The sequence below is a fragment of the Esox lucius genome, chromosome 10 (assembly GCF_011004845.1).
Source record: "Esox lucius isolate fEsoLuc1 chromosome 10, fEsoLuc1.pri, whole genome shotgun sequence".
Lineage (NCBI taxonomy): Eukaryota > Metazoa > Chordata > Actinopteri > Esociformes > Esocidae > Esox > Esox lucius.
Window position 1 is genome coordinate 12120352 of NC_047578.1, and position 15449 is coordinate 12135800.

The 15449-nt window shown below is 43.1% G+C and overlaps 1 protein-coding gene and 1 long non-coding RNA gene across 2 annotated transcripts; one reads left to right on the forward strand and one right to left on the reverse strand.

Annotated features, from left to right (window-relative positions):
* jazf1a (JAZF zinc finger 1a) lies at positions 1-12142 on the reverse strand. Its single transcript, XM_029122961.2, has 5 exons — positions 11825-12142; positions 3706-3778; positions 2700-2896; positions 1116-1285; positions 1-736 (listed from the first exon to the last, which is right to left on the reverse strand). The coding sequence occupies exons 1-5, from the start codon at positions 11937-11939 to the stop codon at positions 560-562; spliced, it is 732 nt and encodes a 243-aa protein (XP_028978794.1). The 5' UTR covers positions 11940-12142; the 3' UTR covers positions 1-559.
* Positions 10865-13061, forward strand: LOC117595009. The gene is made up of 2 exons (XR_004576292.1): positions 10865-11698; positions 11819-13061. It is a non-coding gene; the product is annotated as an uncharacterized LOC117595009 (long non-coding RNA).
* The last annotated feature ends 2388 nt before the right edge of the window (positions 13062-15449 follow it).

Below are 15449 nucleotides of genomic sequence, written 5' to 3' on the forward strand. Positions count from 1 at the left end.
ATATCTATTGTTTATATATATCCATATATTTAAATATAGACTGTATAATGCAACTCAACAACCATCCACTTCTTCCTCTTCTTGCTGTATCCCTCTTTACATTACTTATCTTCACCTTTGTTTCTTTTTCTTTCGCTTTAGGTTTTTTAGTTTTTTTACAGTTAGCACCGTATGTCAATACCAAAAATAGATAGCAGAAAAATGTGCAAATGTACAACAGAAAAACTAAGCCTATAAAGACACATATATATATATATTCTTTTTAAAGTATAACAAAAGATAGCATGTTCAAACCAGAGAATGTAATGCATGACTTAAAAAAGGCTAACGACAAACAAAAAAAAACTTACAGCATGCACTTGATCCTTTAGTGTGTGGGACGACCGAGGAGCAGTTTGGGTTGTCAGCCCTGTTAGGACCACAATGGGAGTAAATTCTGGACAGTTGGTCAAGGCAGGGAGGATATTTGAAATGGTTTTGGGGCGGTTAGTTCGGTAGTGCTGGTGGGAGGTATAGAGTGTGGCGGGGTATTTCTCGGGGGTTGGGATGACGGTCATTTCTAGCCCTGCATCTTGCGGATGATGTCGGCGGAGACGGGCGGGTGGAAGTTGATGGTGTGGTGCCTCAGGCCCTGAGACGTCTTGTAGCTCTTCCCACAGCGGCACTTGAAAGGCTTCCGCACACGGATCTGGGTCCGGTGGCCGTTCTTGGCGTGGTACTTAATACCGTTCACATTCTGATTGAGGGGAAGGGACGGATTAGCAGGCGAACGGCAGAAAAAGCCTTGCAAGGTATAAGGTATTAACCCAAATCCAGGACTAAATTGCATTCATTGACCATGCTAGCAGCTTCCTCTCCAGAGGCAGAAAGCTGAAAACCTCCAGCACTCAGGTCACAGGAGTTATATGAAGGCTCTCTAGAACTGAGATGCAGGGTACAAACGGAATAATAATAATATATTGCATTTTAAGCGCCTTTCAAAAAACCCAAGGACACTGTACATCAATCACAGTAATATGTAAATGTAAAATAACAAGACATAGGAATACACCTCTACCAAGATCGGGGGTTATGTACGTGTGTGTGTGTGTGTGTGTGTGTGTGCGTGCGTGCACCTTGTATCTCTTCTTACAGCCAGGCACAGGGCAGGCGAAGGGCTTCTCCTCTCCTCCATTCATACACATGGAGCTGAGGATGGACTCAGAGCTGATGGCACTCTCTGTGGTCCACGACTCATCACTGTCCGAGTCCTCGTAATCCACCTCCTCCTCATCATACTCACTCCCTGGAGGGAGGAAACAGACAGGCAGACGCACATAAGTTGCTGTGTCTTGGAGAGAAGCATGGAGGGGGGAAATGTGTGAGGAAACTAGGACAGACGAGCGTGTAGTGTGTGTGAGCGTGTGCGTGTCAGGGGCACCAGAGGGAGGGGGGTTGGCTCTCTGAAAGGGATCATTAAGTGGGAGTAATCCTTATTGCTCTGCCTGGAAAAAGTGCCTTAGTAAGTGCTAAACTTTTTCCGCTCACACACATTGACTCTCACCACCCCCCTCCCCTAATGTGCATGCATGCACCCCCCACCCCCCCCCCCCCCCCCCCTCCCCCAGGAAATGCTGCACCTCAGCAGAAGGAAGTAGATGGCACCCTGGCACGTGTTAAAAGGATTTCCACACGGGTGTGTGTGTGCATGAGTGTGTTTGGAAGCCCAGAACCACTGCTAAGATTGGAAACATTTGGGCAGGCATTTGGACATCTGCTTTTGGGTTCTGAAACACACAAACACCCACCCAAATGAACACACAGTGAGACAGCTGGTGTGTAATTAGCAGGGTGTCGACACGAGATCATTGAACACTGCAGCGACTGGCTCCCTCTATAGGTTTGTTCCATTTACTTTTAGCAAAGCCATGAGACAAACCATCTCAGATTGTTACAAACAGGTGGGATACAAAATTCCTGTAACATTATTTCGTATATATGTAATTTGATCTCTGAGAAATTCAGCTAACTGAGTGCACCCAAATTGTCAGTTTCAATATAATTTATAGAAACCAGATCAAATGTCCAAATATTCGTATAGCACATAACGTCCGATTTGGATGAAACAGTACAATTAAAATTGATTTAAGCCAGTCACAGACCCCCACACACCAAGCCAACCCTGATACTGTATAGAAAATCAGTATTATGTATTATGTATTAAGTATTATGAAGCTGCGGCTTGGAGGATTGGATCTTCCACCTATGTGACTTAGTGACTTTGGATCTCACCACTATCTGCTACTCTCAGGTGAAAAATGTCTGATGAAGTTCAGCGGTCTGTCACCACCTCATAGTACAGTTACAATGCAGCCAGTTGTTTGAATCCTTGGAAAAGGGGAACTAAATTTAAAAGGTTCCAACCTTTCAACTAAATGCTGAAAGCAATATGGAAACAAATAACCTTACATCAAAGGTTGCTAGATTAAATCCTCAAGATGGTAAGGTGTCTTTTTTTTGGAGCAAGACCGTTAATCCAAATTGTTCCCTGGTAGACCAACAGGGCAGCCACCGAACCTATCCTAATGGGTCTCTGTTGGACCGCGGCGCCACTGACTAACTAAAGTAATTTAAAGTAATCCTAATTTAATCTCTAATCAATATCAAGTGAGTCATAAAGGACCAAAATAAGCGAAACCTCCAAGGCGTCCACTTCTCACCTGTGGGCGTGCTGCTACGGAATGAAGAGGAGGGTGTGATGGGCGGAGTCACGGGAGGGGTCAGGTTGCCACTGCTGTGGCGTGGAGGCGTGGCCACACTGTTCCGAGATACCCCGCCGGTGATTGACAGGGAAAGTTTGGGCGCAGCCTTTTTCTTCAGGGTCTCCTGCTCCCGACGAGCTGCGTCTGTCATGAACCTGGACGTACACACAATACACACAGAAAACTGTCACACATTTAAAAAAAAAAAACATTACGGTAACTTGAAGTCCCTGAGCAGTAAAATGCGATTCATTCTGTGTTTTGTTTCATATCACCTGATGAAAACGAACATGTTTACAATACGGGGCTCAGTAGAAAAAAGTATGTTGGGTTCTCCATATCTGAATGTGGAGTAGAACTGGAGGCAGGAATATTGGTCAAGTAAAATGTAAAGAGACTAGAAATGTCGGTTACCATATGCTTTTCAAACCCAGCGGAGTAGCAAGGTACGTGGTACCTGTTGATGTAGCTCAGGGCTAGGTACGTGGGCTGTTACCTGTTGATGTAGCTCGGGGCTAGGTACGTGGGCTGTTACCTGTTGATGTAGCTCAGGGCTAGGTACCTGGGCTGTTACCTGTTGATGTAGCTCAGGGCTAGGTACGTGGGCTGTTACCTGTTGATGTAGCTCGGGGCTAGGTACCTGGGCTGTTACCTGTTGATGTAGCTCAGGGCTAGGTACGTGGGCTGTTACCTGTTGATGTAGCTCAGGGCTAGGTACCTGGGCTGTTACCTGTTGATGTAGCTCAGGGCTAGGTACGTGGGCTGTTACCTGTTGATGTAGCTCAGGGCTAGGTACGTGGGCTGTTACCTGTTGATGTAGCTCAGGGCTAGGTATGTGGGCTGTTACCTGTTGATGTAGCTCAGGGCTAGGTACGTGGGCTGTTACCTGTTGATGTAGCTCAGGGCTAGGTACGTGGGCTGTTACCTGTTGATGTAGCTCAGGGCTAGGTATGTGGGCTGTTACCTGTTGATGTAGCTCAGGGCTAGGTACGTCGGCTGTTGCTGCTCCTGTTTCTCCAAAACCCGAGGGTCTGTGTCTGTGACAGCGAGAAAGAGAGTAGTTAGTTCCTTAAGAAATAAGCCAACAGGGGATGTGGTATATGGACAACGTACCAAGGCAGAGAGCCGTGCATTGACAACACATCACAGACTTAGCCATGGTATACAACAAACACCTGATATGCCATATTGCTATTATAAAAGGGATATCAACACATCTGGAACAGTAAAACATTGTTATATCATACCTGCGGTTTTCTTAAGCATTAAGCTGCAAGGCTGTGAGGTATATGATCAATATACCATGGCTGAAAGTTATTTTTAGGCATGATACATTGCGCCTGGACAAAGCACTTGGCTGTGGTATATTGGCAATATAGCACAAACCCCTGAGTTGCCTTATTGCTTTTCTACAGAGGTTACAAAACAGAGCAGTAAAAAGTGATAGTCATATCAAACTTGTGGTATACAGTCTCATACACCACAGCTGTAAGCCAATCAGCATTCAGGATTCTAAGCACCCAGTTTATAGTATATATAAGTTTCATAGACCACGGCTTTCAGCATTCAGGATTTTAATGTCAAATACATCATAACGTTTACATTTTACAGCTCAGAAGATGGATATGGGCTAAGTAAGTACCTTTAGTATGTATGAGAAAACTATATGAGAAGTGCCAAGGGCTCTGGTAGCTAGTATTTAGTATACTTGTGGATGCTGAAAGTGCTTGAATATGGGAGTTTGCAATAAGAATGAATTGTGAAGGAAGTTAATACGCAGTAAGTGTTTCTTAATGTTTCTCATTGAAACATTGTTATTCTCAGATCAGGCTTTCTGTTCCAATGGCATGGGTGTGTGTGTGAGAGCAGCTAATAAGTACTCTGTATTAGTTCAGAAAGACAATATTCTGATTACGTGGAAAGGGGTATCTTGTTTTAAAGCTGTGGTTTTATTACATATTCTTGGTTATATAGTCCTCTCAGTATCATGCCGCTGTGCTATGTCAAGAGCCGTAAGGCTGTGGAAGTTCTGAAATGGATATACTGTAACACACACACACACACACACACACACACACACACACACACACACACACACACACACACACACACACACCCTTTTTCCAGCCTATTTGCTAACTCTATAACACTTGCAGCAGGGAGCTTCCAGTGCTTGAGGCAACCAGTCTAAACTTCAAAAGCTCCCATGCTATCTGAGCATTATTGCGTGAGTGTGTCTGCGTGTGTGTGTGTATGTGTGCCACAACTGCATCCTAGCACTGCCACCACGTGGTTCAACGGGGTGACATTTTGAGTACGCGACATAGATGTTGCAATACAACCCAGCAGCTGGTGAATCTAGACTAATTCCTCAGGCCTACGTGTGCAATGCAAGAGTGCAGCAAGATAAGAAACATATTCACTATCCATAGCTGTGCACCAGTGTATACACTAAACAGTTTGCACGCATCTGATGTGCACTGATCAGGAGGCAACCACTGGGCTCGCGGGCAGACCAACTCCTTGTGACATATGTTTACCTTTTACTAAGTATTGTATTTTCCAAGTACCCGCTCAAAAGTCTGCATATGTGTGTGAGGTTATACGCGGGCCCAAGAGTGAGAGGAGTGAATGCGTGTGACTCTGGTTGTGTGCGATTCTGGTTGTGTGTATACACATGTATAATGGTTCACAGCTGCATTACATTCAAAGCTATTAAAGACCTGAGCTGAATTCTCTGTGCCATATTACCAGTGTCCCTCTCCATGTCTAAGTGAGTGTGTGTGTGTGTGTGTGTGTAAGAATGTCTGTCTGATTTTGGCCTTGGTCTTAGAAGCACTTTGGCTTCAGACTTTCACACCTCATAATTAAGAAAGAATGCAGACTTCCCATGGAGCTGCAGAACACCAAGGAGATCAGCAAATAACCGTACAACCTGAAGAACAGAAGCCTGCGCACACACAGTTAGACGTGTACACACGCCAACATCGACACGTGAAGCTCCCCCTCGAACACTTAACTCTCACACTCACGTCAACGGTGGTCCACTGAGGTGGTCTTAAGAACGTTTTTATTGCTGTGCTTTAATCATTCTGCCTGCTGCTGAGATGCAGGAACCAGAACAATTAGCCTACACACTCTCTTAGGACAGAGAGATAGAGAAACTTGCTTTGGCAATGCGAACGCATTTTCCTACGCCAAGAAAGCCCATAACATTGAATCGAGTTGAAAGAGAGATATCATTTATATTTTTGTCATTTAGCAGATGCTCTCATCAAGGGCAACGTACGGTTAATGCATTCATTTTAAGAAGCCAGGTGGAGCCAATCAGCACAACTCTAACCTCTACTTAATTAATTATTCATGGTCAAAGGTCCATGCAGCTGGAGGGCAGAAGAGTTACACAGAAAGACTAATAGAGCAAAGAGAGAGAGAGAGATACTGAGGATATATAGGCCTACTTGGATTGTTCAACTGGTTTTTTTTCTCCCTTTCACTCGCTCAAGTTGACACTTCTTTTTACTCCTGATCATACATGCATGGGAAGACAGATGGGGATAGACAGTAAGGGTTGAAGAGACAGCGTAAGAAAAACTAAACCTTACCAACACTATGGGTTGCTTGCATGGTTGGCATTTGCTGTAGCTGTAGTATAAAAACGAGATAGTGCCCCAATGTTAACCACATGCTAACCGCATATACTGAAGCATTTTATGCACGGTTGGTGAGCTTGTAGCTAGCAAACCATGCTAGACCTATAGCTTTCTTTCAACTGATACCCACTGCGGCCATGGTGTTGAGTATGTGTGTGTGTGTATGTGTGGGGGGGGGATTAAATAAACCAGGTGCAGTGTAAGGTAAAGCAATAAATGTTCCCCAACTTTATGGCTTCCGTTCACCTAGCAGGACAGGAAGCAAGTACACTCCAGATACCACCACTGTAACAAGCCAGGACCCACACCCACCCACACATACCCACACCCACACACACGTCTGTTGAATTTTATAACTTTTTTGGCAGCATCTCTTTGGATTTAAACACAATTTTCCATAAACACAGGGGTTTTGGAGAGTATTCAGACAACTTTACTTTCAATATAGAGTGAATTTATAATTGATTACATACATTATTTTTTGCTATCTATCTACAAAGAACATGTTTTTAGAAATGTGTGCCAACCTATTGAAACAATACCCTCAGAAACATCTCATCTACACATCTTATTCAGTACTTTGCGGAAACTCCTTTGGCAGGGATCAAGCTCGGAGTCTTCTTGGGTATGCATCAACCACCTTTACACACCTAAATTTGGGCAGTTTCTCTCATTCTTCTTTGTAGAGCCACTCAAACTCTGTCAAATTAGATGTGCAGTGTCAATGAAATGCAATCTTCAGGTCTCCCCACAGATATTCTTTGGGGTCCAGGCTTTGGCTGCGCCACTCAAGGACATTCACAGACTTGTTCTAAAGCCACTCCAGCGTTGTCCAGGCCGTGTGCTTTGGTTTGTTGTCATACTTAACAATGAATCTTCGCCCCAGTTTCTGTCCAGGCTCTGTTCAGCTTTCCCTCTAGCTATCCTTACCAGTCTCACAGTTTCTGCAGCTGAGAAGCATCCCCATAGCATTATGCTTCCACCACCATGCTTCACTATATGGTTTGGAATTAGCATGTCATAATGTCTTTTATTCAGGCGTGGATTCTGTGCAGCCAGTCTACCTTAAAGACCTGATTGATAAAGTGCGACAGAGATGGTTGTCTTTCTGGCAGCTTTTCCCATGTCTGCAGAGAAATGCTGAAGCACTGATAGTGGCCATTGAGTTCTTGGTGCCTCTCTGACCAGTAACTTAGTTTGGTCAGATGGCTAGCTCTATGAATAGTCTACAAAACTTTCCTTGGACTTCCATGACTTTGTTCTGACATTAAGTTTTACATTTAACTCCTTATATATTCAAGATCACTGACAATAAAAGGTAAAACGACAACACGCTAGACTTAAATGATAAACAGTTAAGTATTTTATAGAATTTTAATGTTTTTCTTGGATGTGTAATGGTATGGTTCAGTATGGTAAAACTTCCTGTTACCTCGCTCCATGGGCAAACAGGTTATTTGAATCAAATTTAAATTGATTTACCTTTTTCCCCTAAAACTGGAGCATGTTTGTTTGTCTAAGCGGGTGTGTGTCTTTGTGTACCTGTGAATACGAGTGTACTATGGGAGAACAGGGGAGTCGTAAATATTGCCCAAATTATAGGTCCTGTCATTAAATCACAAACCTATCAAACAGCACTCTACTCATTTCAACACAATGTTGCTACCCTCAACAACAGTCTACTACTGCCTCCTACTGGTCAAAGATAAGGCCACACCAGTATAGGTGTGTGCGTGTGTGTGTGTGTGTGTGTGAGTGAGAGATAGAGAGAGGGGGTGGGAGAGAGAGAGAGAGAGAGAGAGAGAGAGAGGGGGTGGGAGAGAGAGAGAGAGAGAGAGAGAGAGAGAGCGCGAGAGAGAGGGGAGGTGTGTCACAGAAAGCAAAGAATGCAGGTCTTGTTTTCCAGACTGCTAATTAAGCCACAGTGAGTGTTTTAATGTGTTTCTAAAGCAGCAGGCCACCGGATGGAGAGAGGAAAAGGAGAAGAGTGGGAAAAGGGGGGTACACCCCTCTGTAATTAGACTGCCCAGTGCAGTGCATGGTGTGTGTCTGTGTGTGTGTGTGTGTGTGTAAGGTAAGTGTATTCACCATTCTGGGACAAACTAATTACCCATTACAACACACAACTTTCAAACACACACGTTCCATGTCACACCTCAGGACTGAGCTTAAAGGGAAGAGTGAAAATGACAAATAACACGCCAGCTTCCACTGACCAACATAAAACATTCTATCAACCAACACGCAAGATTCTATCTAACCACACACCAGACATCAAACCCCTTTGAATATTAGACTACATAACTGGGTGTGCAAGCTGTTGGGTCTTGCTTGAACATCCTACACACAATTACTATTTAATGTATAGTAATTTATTTTACCTTAAGCAACATCCATAGTGAGTTCACCCATTTCTGTATCGGCCCACAGCTTCACTCGAATACACAACCCTGCCATTGCTAGCACCATGCTCTGAACACCAGAGTTGAGCTACACGAAGGTTAACCACTCCTGACCACTATGGCCTACTCCACTATGACCTACTACACTATGACATCTCTTCAAACTAAAGAAAGACTCCTCTCCAAAGTTGCAACAGGACCAGCAATGGTATCGTAACAAGCAAGCAATTGAACAGTGTTAGACTGACACCTTCTGGTCAGAGATGGATTAGGATATAGCGCCTATACACTATATATTATTAGGCTCAAACACAGAACAGGCGTGTGACATCTGACAACAAACAAACTTTGACGAATTTGGGAAGCCCTCCCCCTCCCTCTCCCTCTTCCATCCCCCAGCAGAGATAAAGAGGTGGTTTCAGGTAAGAGGCAGGTATTTACTTGTTCAGGACAAAAGACTGGAGGTAACACACACAGCAAGACAGATGATTTCACTACATTTCTCTCCTCTGAGTTAACTCACATATACACAGACAGACAGACAGGGAAAACTGGATGAAAGTGACTTGCCTTGGACAATAAAATATCAATTTGACCTTTTTTTATTTAATCATTATAGTTTTACATTTTAGTCATTTAGTACAGTGGTTCCCAGTCTTTTTCAGACCGCCTGCTGCTCGACCCATATCCCCTCTTGTTAATTTTACAGGCAAGCCTGTGATCTCATCGGTTTTTGCAAGTACACCCTGTGAATAGGCCAAGTACCCCTGGTTGGGAACCACTGATTTAGCAGACGCGGTTTTCCAAAGCAACTTAAATTTTTGACTGCATACATCTGAATCCACAACTCCGGCATTTGCAAAGGCCCAGATCTACTGAGATCTATGGTGGGATGTCAGTTGGATTTCAGCCGTTCCAAAGAGGAGATCTGGTTAACACAGTACAGAAATTCCCTTTCTGCAGCCAAACCATAACCAGTAAATAGGTGGTACTGGCGTTTAAGTGGATGACGAACGGTATGCTAATAAAAGCTCAGACACTAGAGGGCAGCAGAGTATCTTTAAATATGGAGTTCCTGCAGCTGAACATTCATTCTGTTCACCTGTACAAAGAATACAGACCTTCTGTAATGTAATTATTGATTGTGCAACAACTGAAGAGTATATATTATGTGTATATATTCTTGTATGGGAACCTGAGTCAAGGAACCAAAGACAAAGAAAAAATGTATGCACACATCTTTTGAAGGGAGGACACATTAAATGACTACACAGTATTAATCTGATTGTGTTATTAAAGGTATCAGTGACCATTCAGATTGACCCTACTGATCACACTGTTGACCCCTGTTCAGCCCAGCAGACTCTGAGGGCAAACGTCAGAAACCAGACAGCCAGATAGTGTGTGTACGTGTGTGTGTGTGTGTGTGTGCCGATGTGTTTATGAATGCTTCAGATGATGTGTGCTCATGTCATTGATATATAGGCATGTTGTTTATGGTGATGACAGGTCCTCCTCACCACCTCACCATTAAATAACAATTCCAGCCTTCAGATTCTCTGCACCCCTGTCCTGTCGTGTCGTTATTGACATCATCAGTGACATCACAGTCACAGCTGGCTGGGGCAGAGCTTCCTTTGTGCGAGAGGCAGCAGGTGTGCTGTCCCTTGGCCAATAGCATGCCCCCATCCCCCTCTGTGACAGCCCGTCTCCATGGAGACCAGCTCAGTGGAGCATCCCTCGCGCCGCCCACTTCAAGTGTCCATACTCATATACTCACGGACATATGGGATGGCCTTAATCTAGAGAAAAACATATCCCAAATGTGATAATCTTATCTAGCACTTCTGCACGTTGGCTAAAGCCACTCACTGTATCTAATTTTGGCCATTAGATTAAAACCACTGAGACACTAAGCTCCTGAGACAAACAGACCAAAGGACACATTTGTCGGCTTCCTCCTAAAAAACAACGTTTATGAATAAATCCCCAGTGTTAACGCCGTTGCCTACCTGGCAGGCCAAATGCACGATCTTTTTCCCATAGCAATGCATCTGTTCATCCGATAAGGCATGTCCTTGTGAGTTGAGATAGATATGTAATACTTTCAGTATTATCTCAGCTGTTGAATGAACCCATTAGGCCTCGAAGTTGTGATAATTGCGTGCAATAGACTATCGTAAAATACGGTCAGGTAAGATGTAAATATAAATATTATCCACACATATTTTACTGAGTACGTGTTTTAAATGTGTTTGATGATGCTGTTCAGCCCTGCGCTAGGTTTAGAACACCTAGAGCGATCATCTGCAACAAGTAGAAACATTGTATATTTACAATGTTGAAAAACAGGCGCCTGACTAGGCTTGCAACAATACATGTACCAACAATTATGATGCCACAAAATCCACCGCCCCAAAAATATTATTTGGACATCAACCAAATGATATAATTGTGTGCCTTGCATACATTTCTCTATCTGGGATAATTATACGCTGCTAAACCACCGATATTTTTTTTCACCAAGGAGTGACTGTAAGTGAATTTAATTACACATAGTAACATTATCAAAGCATTTTCAGTGTTAGAACTACTAAGCATCCGGGGTGACAATGGCTTGAGACAATTCCCAATCTACAAGCTGCGAAATTGGTGCTTCACGCTGCATTACAACACGGGCCTAAACGTAAACACAGCAACTCACAAGCTCTGTCTGGCTATAGTAGCCTAGCCACCTATTAAAACGTTAGCTTGATAAATAGTCTAACGCCCTCGCTTGCACGATAATGCAACACTAACCCCATCCGCTATATCCGTGATAAAGCTAGCGTTCCCCTTTTAATTCACAACACAAAGACAGCTAATGCGTCTGAAGCGAACGGCTCGAATCAAGTCTGAAAACGTAAGTAGCTAGGCAGGCATAGCGGAATGCAAAGGAAACCGTGTTCTTTTAGCCTAGCATTAGCCAAGCTTCGACTAGCTATCTATGCTGCCTCTACCTATACCTATGCCCCTCTCCCAGACTTACCGATGTGATTGTCCTCGATGTGGACGATCAGCTCGGCCAGGGACTCAAACTGGAGACCGCAACCCCCGAACCTGCAGGAGTTGGAGAAGAAAGACGCGGCGGCTATGCCTGTCATGGTTGCTGACTAGTGCATTCACTGGGCGTTCGGTGGCCGGGGCGGTGCGAGACAGGCTTCGGGTCCGGGGAAGTAGCGGGACAGAGCGGGGAGCAGCGTAGCAGACACCGGGTGACCAGGCAGGACAGTCTCTGCAGCGGCGGACGCATCTGGGAGAGCAGGCGGGACTGTGGGGGTGGGGGTAGAGGAAGAGGGGGGGACGGGGGACGTCATGTTTACCTGCTACTTGGTAAATACAGACTACCCCTGGACAGACTGTTAAAATTATTCTACGAAAATGCATTTACAAGGTTTACCCAATATAGAACTGTATGCAGTAACGTATGACTGCACACTAGCGTATTTTCGATCCGCTGTAGTCTACAACGTTATTATTGTTGTTGGCCTTCGAGTGTATGCCGCTATTCTCAAATAAATGGATGTTAGGCTAGTTACACAACTAAACCTACATAAAAATCTGAATGACCTTCAATACACAGAGTTTATTTGATGTATTATGCTGCTTGTGATAGACAATATTTGACAGAATACAAGAAATCGACACATTTGACATTAAATGATGTACAATGGGTAGTGAACTTATAAGCTAATGGGATATGATCAGGGAGTAAATGCTATACATGGATTTACAGTTTATTTGTAGTATATCTGGATGTAGTGAGATATGAGCAGGGTTTTGAGTGCAGTTATATGCAGCTGTTTAGGCAATAGTTCACATGTGGCTTAATGTGCTGAGCATAGTCTTATTAGTCTCCACGGGACAGATGGCCAGTAAACAGCACAGCACTGGGAAAGAAATACTTCTGGTGGAAGGATTATTTGGTCATGATTGAAACCTTGGTTATGTTGGGCTTTGATTGCAGGCAGGGGGCAGTCGATTATTGTTTGGGGCATATGTTTTTGGGGGCAAATACGCTTGATAGAATTGGGGTTACGTAAGTAGGCTGTAAGATGTGCAATCGGAGAATACAAAACCCTGGAAACTTTCCTGCTTCCTGTCTACAAGCAAAAACTAAAATAGGAAGTACTGTGATGCACACTATAAGGAAAAGGTCTATGTCAAACTCTGGATAATGAAAAGGGCCTATAAGTAACAAACGTTAATAAACATACTTTTTTGAAGTATAGGAGAAATTCAATTTGATTCAATATAAAGAATGAATGTGTTGGTATTGAAAGAGTGGTATTTTTATTGCTTCCAACATATGTCTCTAACTCTTTGTTTAAGCAACAAAATATTATAAACACATTCCTGAAAGACTGTCAGGAACACATTGTGTTTCTTCAGAACCCCTTAGAGTAGAGTGGACGGGACCAGGCAGTAAATCAAACTGCATGAAAAACAACACAATTCATTTAAATATTGTTTTTCTACACCCTTCCATTATACATTTTAAAGATGACTTTCTTGAGACAATAATCAAAAACATCAGTGTACAAGTTGTAGCATTCATTTGGGAAGTAAACATAAGTCATTGAATACATAACGTTTTTAGATGGTGGAGTTCCAAAATAAATAGGATTTCGGTTCAAATAACTTTGGGAACGCCTGGCTTATAACAACTAAGTTCCCTTTGTAGGTCCAAGTCATGGGGTTCCCAAACAATTTTAGGCTGTGATCCCATATTTATTTTCCTCTGAGTCTTAATATGAAGAATTGGGTCTTAATTTTAACCCTTCTGTTCCTCACTCAAAACCTTCCTTTTCAACTTCTTCGGAACGGAAAGAAAAAGGTGCAGTGGTCTTGTAACATCTCCGGAAAAAATTAAGAGACCACTGCACATTTTGCTTTCCTTTCAGAAAAAGCTGAAAAGTAAATTTTTGAGTGAGGAACAGAAGGAGCTGTATATTATGTATAGAAAGTCAGAGACATGTTCTATTTGTTAGAAGAAAACAAAAACCCACTTTATTTAATACAATCACATTTAGTGGCTAACAGAATTTCTCTTGCAACCCCATATTCAAGCCAGGTGACCCCCACATTGTGTCATGACACTTAGTTTAGGAAACTCGCTACACAGTCTGTACTTGCCAAAGAAACCATGAAATTTAGGCTTACTCTTTGCCACACACAGCAATAATATTGACCCAGACCAGGGCTAGAAATAAAGTGATTTACCTCTAGATTCTTCTTGGATCTTGGTCTTGGAGTGGCACTTCCCACTGATGAAGCATAACTTGACCCCTAAGATCTGGTCACCAGGGTCACCTTAACAGATTACTAAGTCACTTATTGCTTTTAGATTAGAAAAGACTAGTCCAATAAGGCAAATTTAGATTATGTTTTAACCTTGGATTAAAGATTAATTGTGGAGCCTAAAGGCCTTCATAAATACAACCTTTAGGTAAACATAATAAATTAGGAGTTAGGTTGAGAGGTTAGGGGAAAATACAGTTTTACAATGAATGAAACAAAAAGGTCCCTACAAGGATAGTAACACAAGTGTGTGTGTGTGTGTGTGTGTAGTGGTTGCTGAGTTAAGTGACTCTTATCACCATTGTTTGCAAAAGGATTCCTTTGTTGATGTCTCAGGAATTCTGTGGCTCTCTCCAACCCTCATTCTGTCAAACCATGTGAAGTGGCAGTGCTGCCGTCTGAAATCTGGATTAGATACTGTATTGTATTGGTCAACAACGCAGATTTAAAATCCATTCTCTTTGGTTCTAATCTGAGGCACCAACACTGTTTCCCCTGTGACAGCCGGGGCCGTCCAGAATAATTATTCATCATTGAAGTCAGATATATTTTAAGAGACGTTGTTCATCAATTTGTATAGTCTTAAAACAAAGCCTTTTCAGACAGCCAGCAGAGATTCACACACTTCTCTGAGTGCAATATATTTGGTAGTGACGTACTGAGACACAGGCTACATTTTTTCTGTGATTGGTCAACAACTACAGCGCCACTTCAGAAACAGAACAGATTCCAGCCATAAAGTGTACTGATTCATGTTCCTCCATTATAAGCCATAATGCAAGGAAGAGGAGAGCTCTGTGTGTGTGTGTGTGTTGGCTAGAGTGAGGGGAGAATGTCTCTTAAATCATAGAGCTTGACCAACCAAGGCCAGTGATCAACTGTTAATCAACCGTTAAACTGGGAGTCATAAACCAATGAGCAGTGACTTCAGTCAACATCCTCAGGACCAGAGAACACAGACACACATGGTGCATACTGCTCTCTGACAACACAAACACATGCACACTGCGATGCGCACAAACATAACACACCCATGTACTCACAGACCATGACGTCAACGTAACAAACACACGCACCTAGAGTCACACGGAGTGACTTAGTCCTACATACACACACATTCGAACAGTCAAAGAGCAGCTACACAAACAACCCGTTCCTACATTAACACAGCGATGTGGGACAGATAAAATCAGATAAATTATCCCAACACAGGGTGCACGTCAGTGTTGTGACAGTGAAGCACCCCGTCCTAACATTATAGCCTAATGTGACATGCTAGCATTTGTTGTTTGAGAGAGAACATGACAGAGACA

What these genes read in the sequence shown, in the direction of transcription:
- jazf1a (XM_029122961.2), bottom strand. Translation starts at nt 11,939, where the DNA reads ATGACAGGCATAGCCGCCGCGTCTTTCTTCTCCAACTCCTGCAGGTTC. An exon ending in GCCCTGAGCTACATCAACAG is followed by an intron (nt 2,897 to 3,705) that starts GTAACAGCCCAC and finishes GTGTACGTCCAG; the next exon opens with GTTCATGACAGACGCAGCTC. An exon ending in GCTGTAAGAAGAGATACAAG is followed by an intron (nt 737 to 1,115) that starts GTGCACGCACGC and finishes CCCCTCAATCAG; the next exon opens with AATGTGAACGGTATTAAGTA.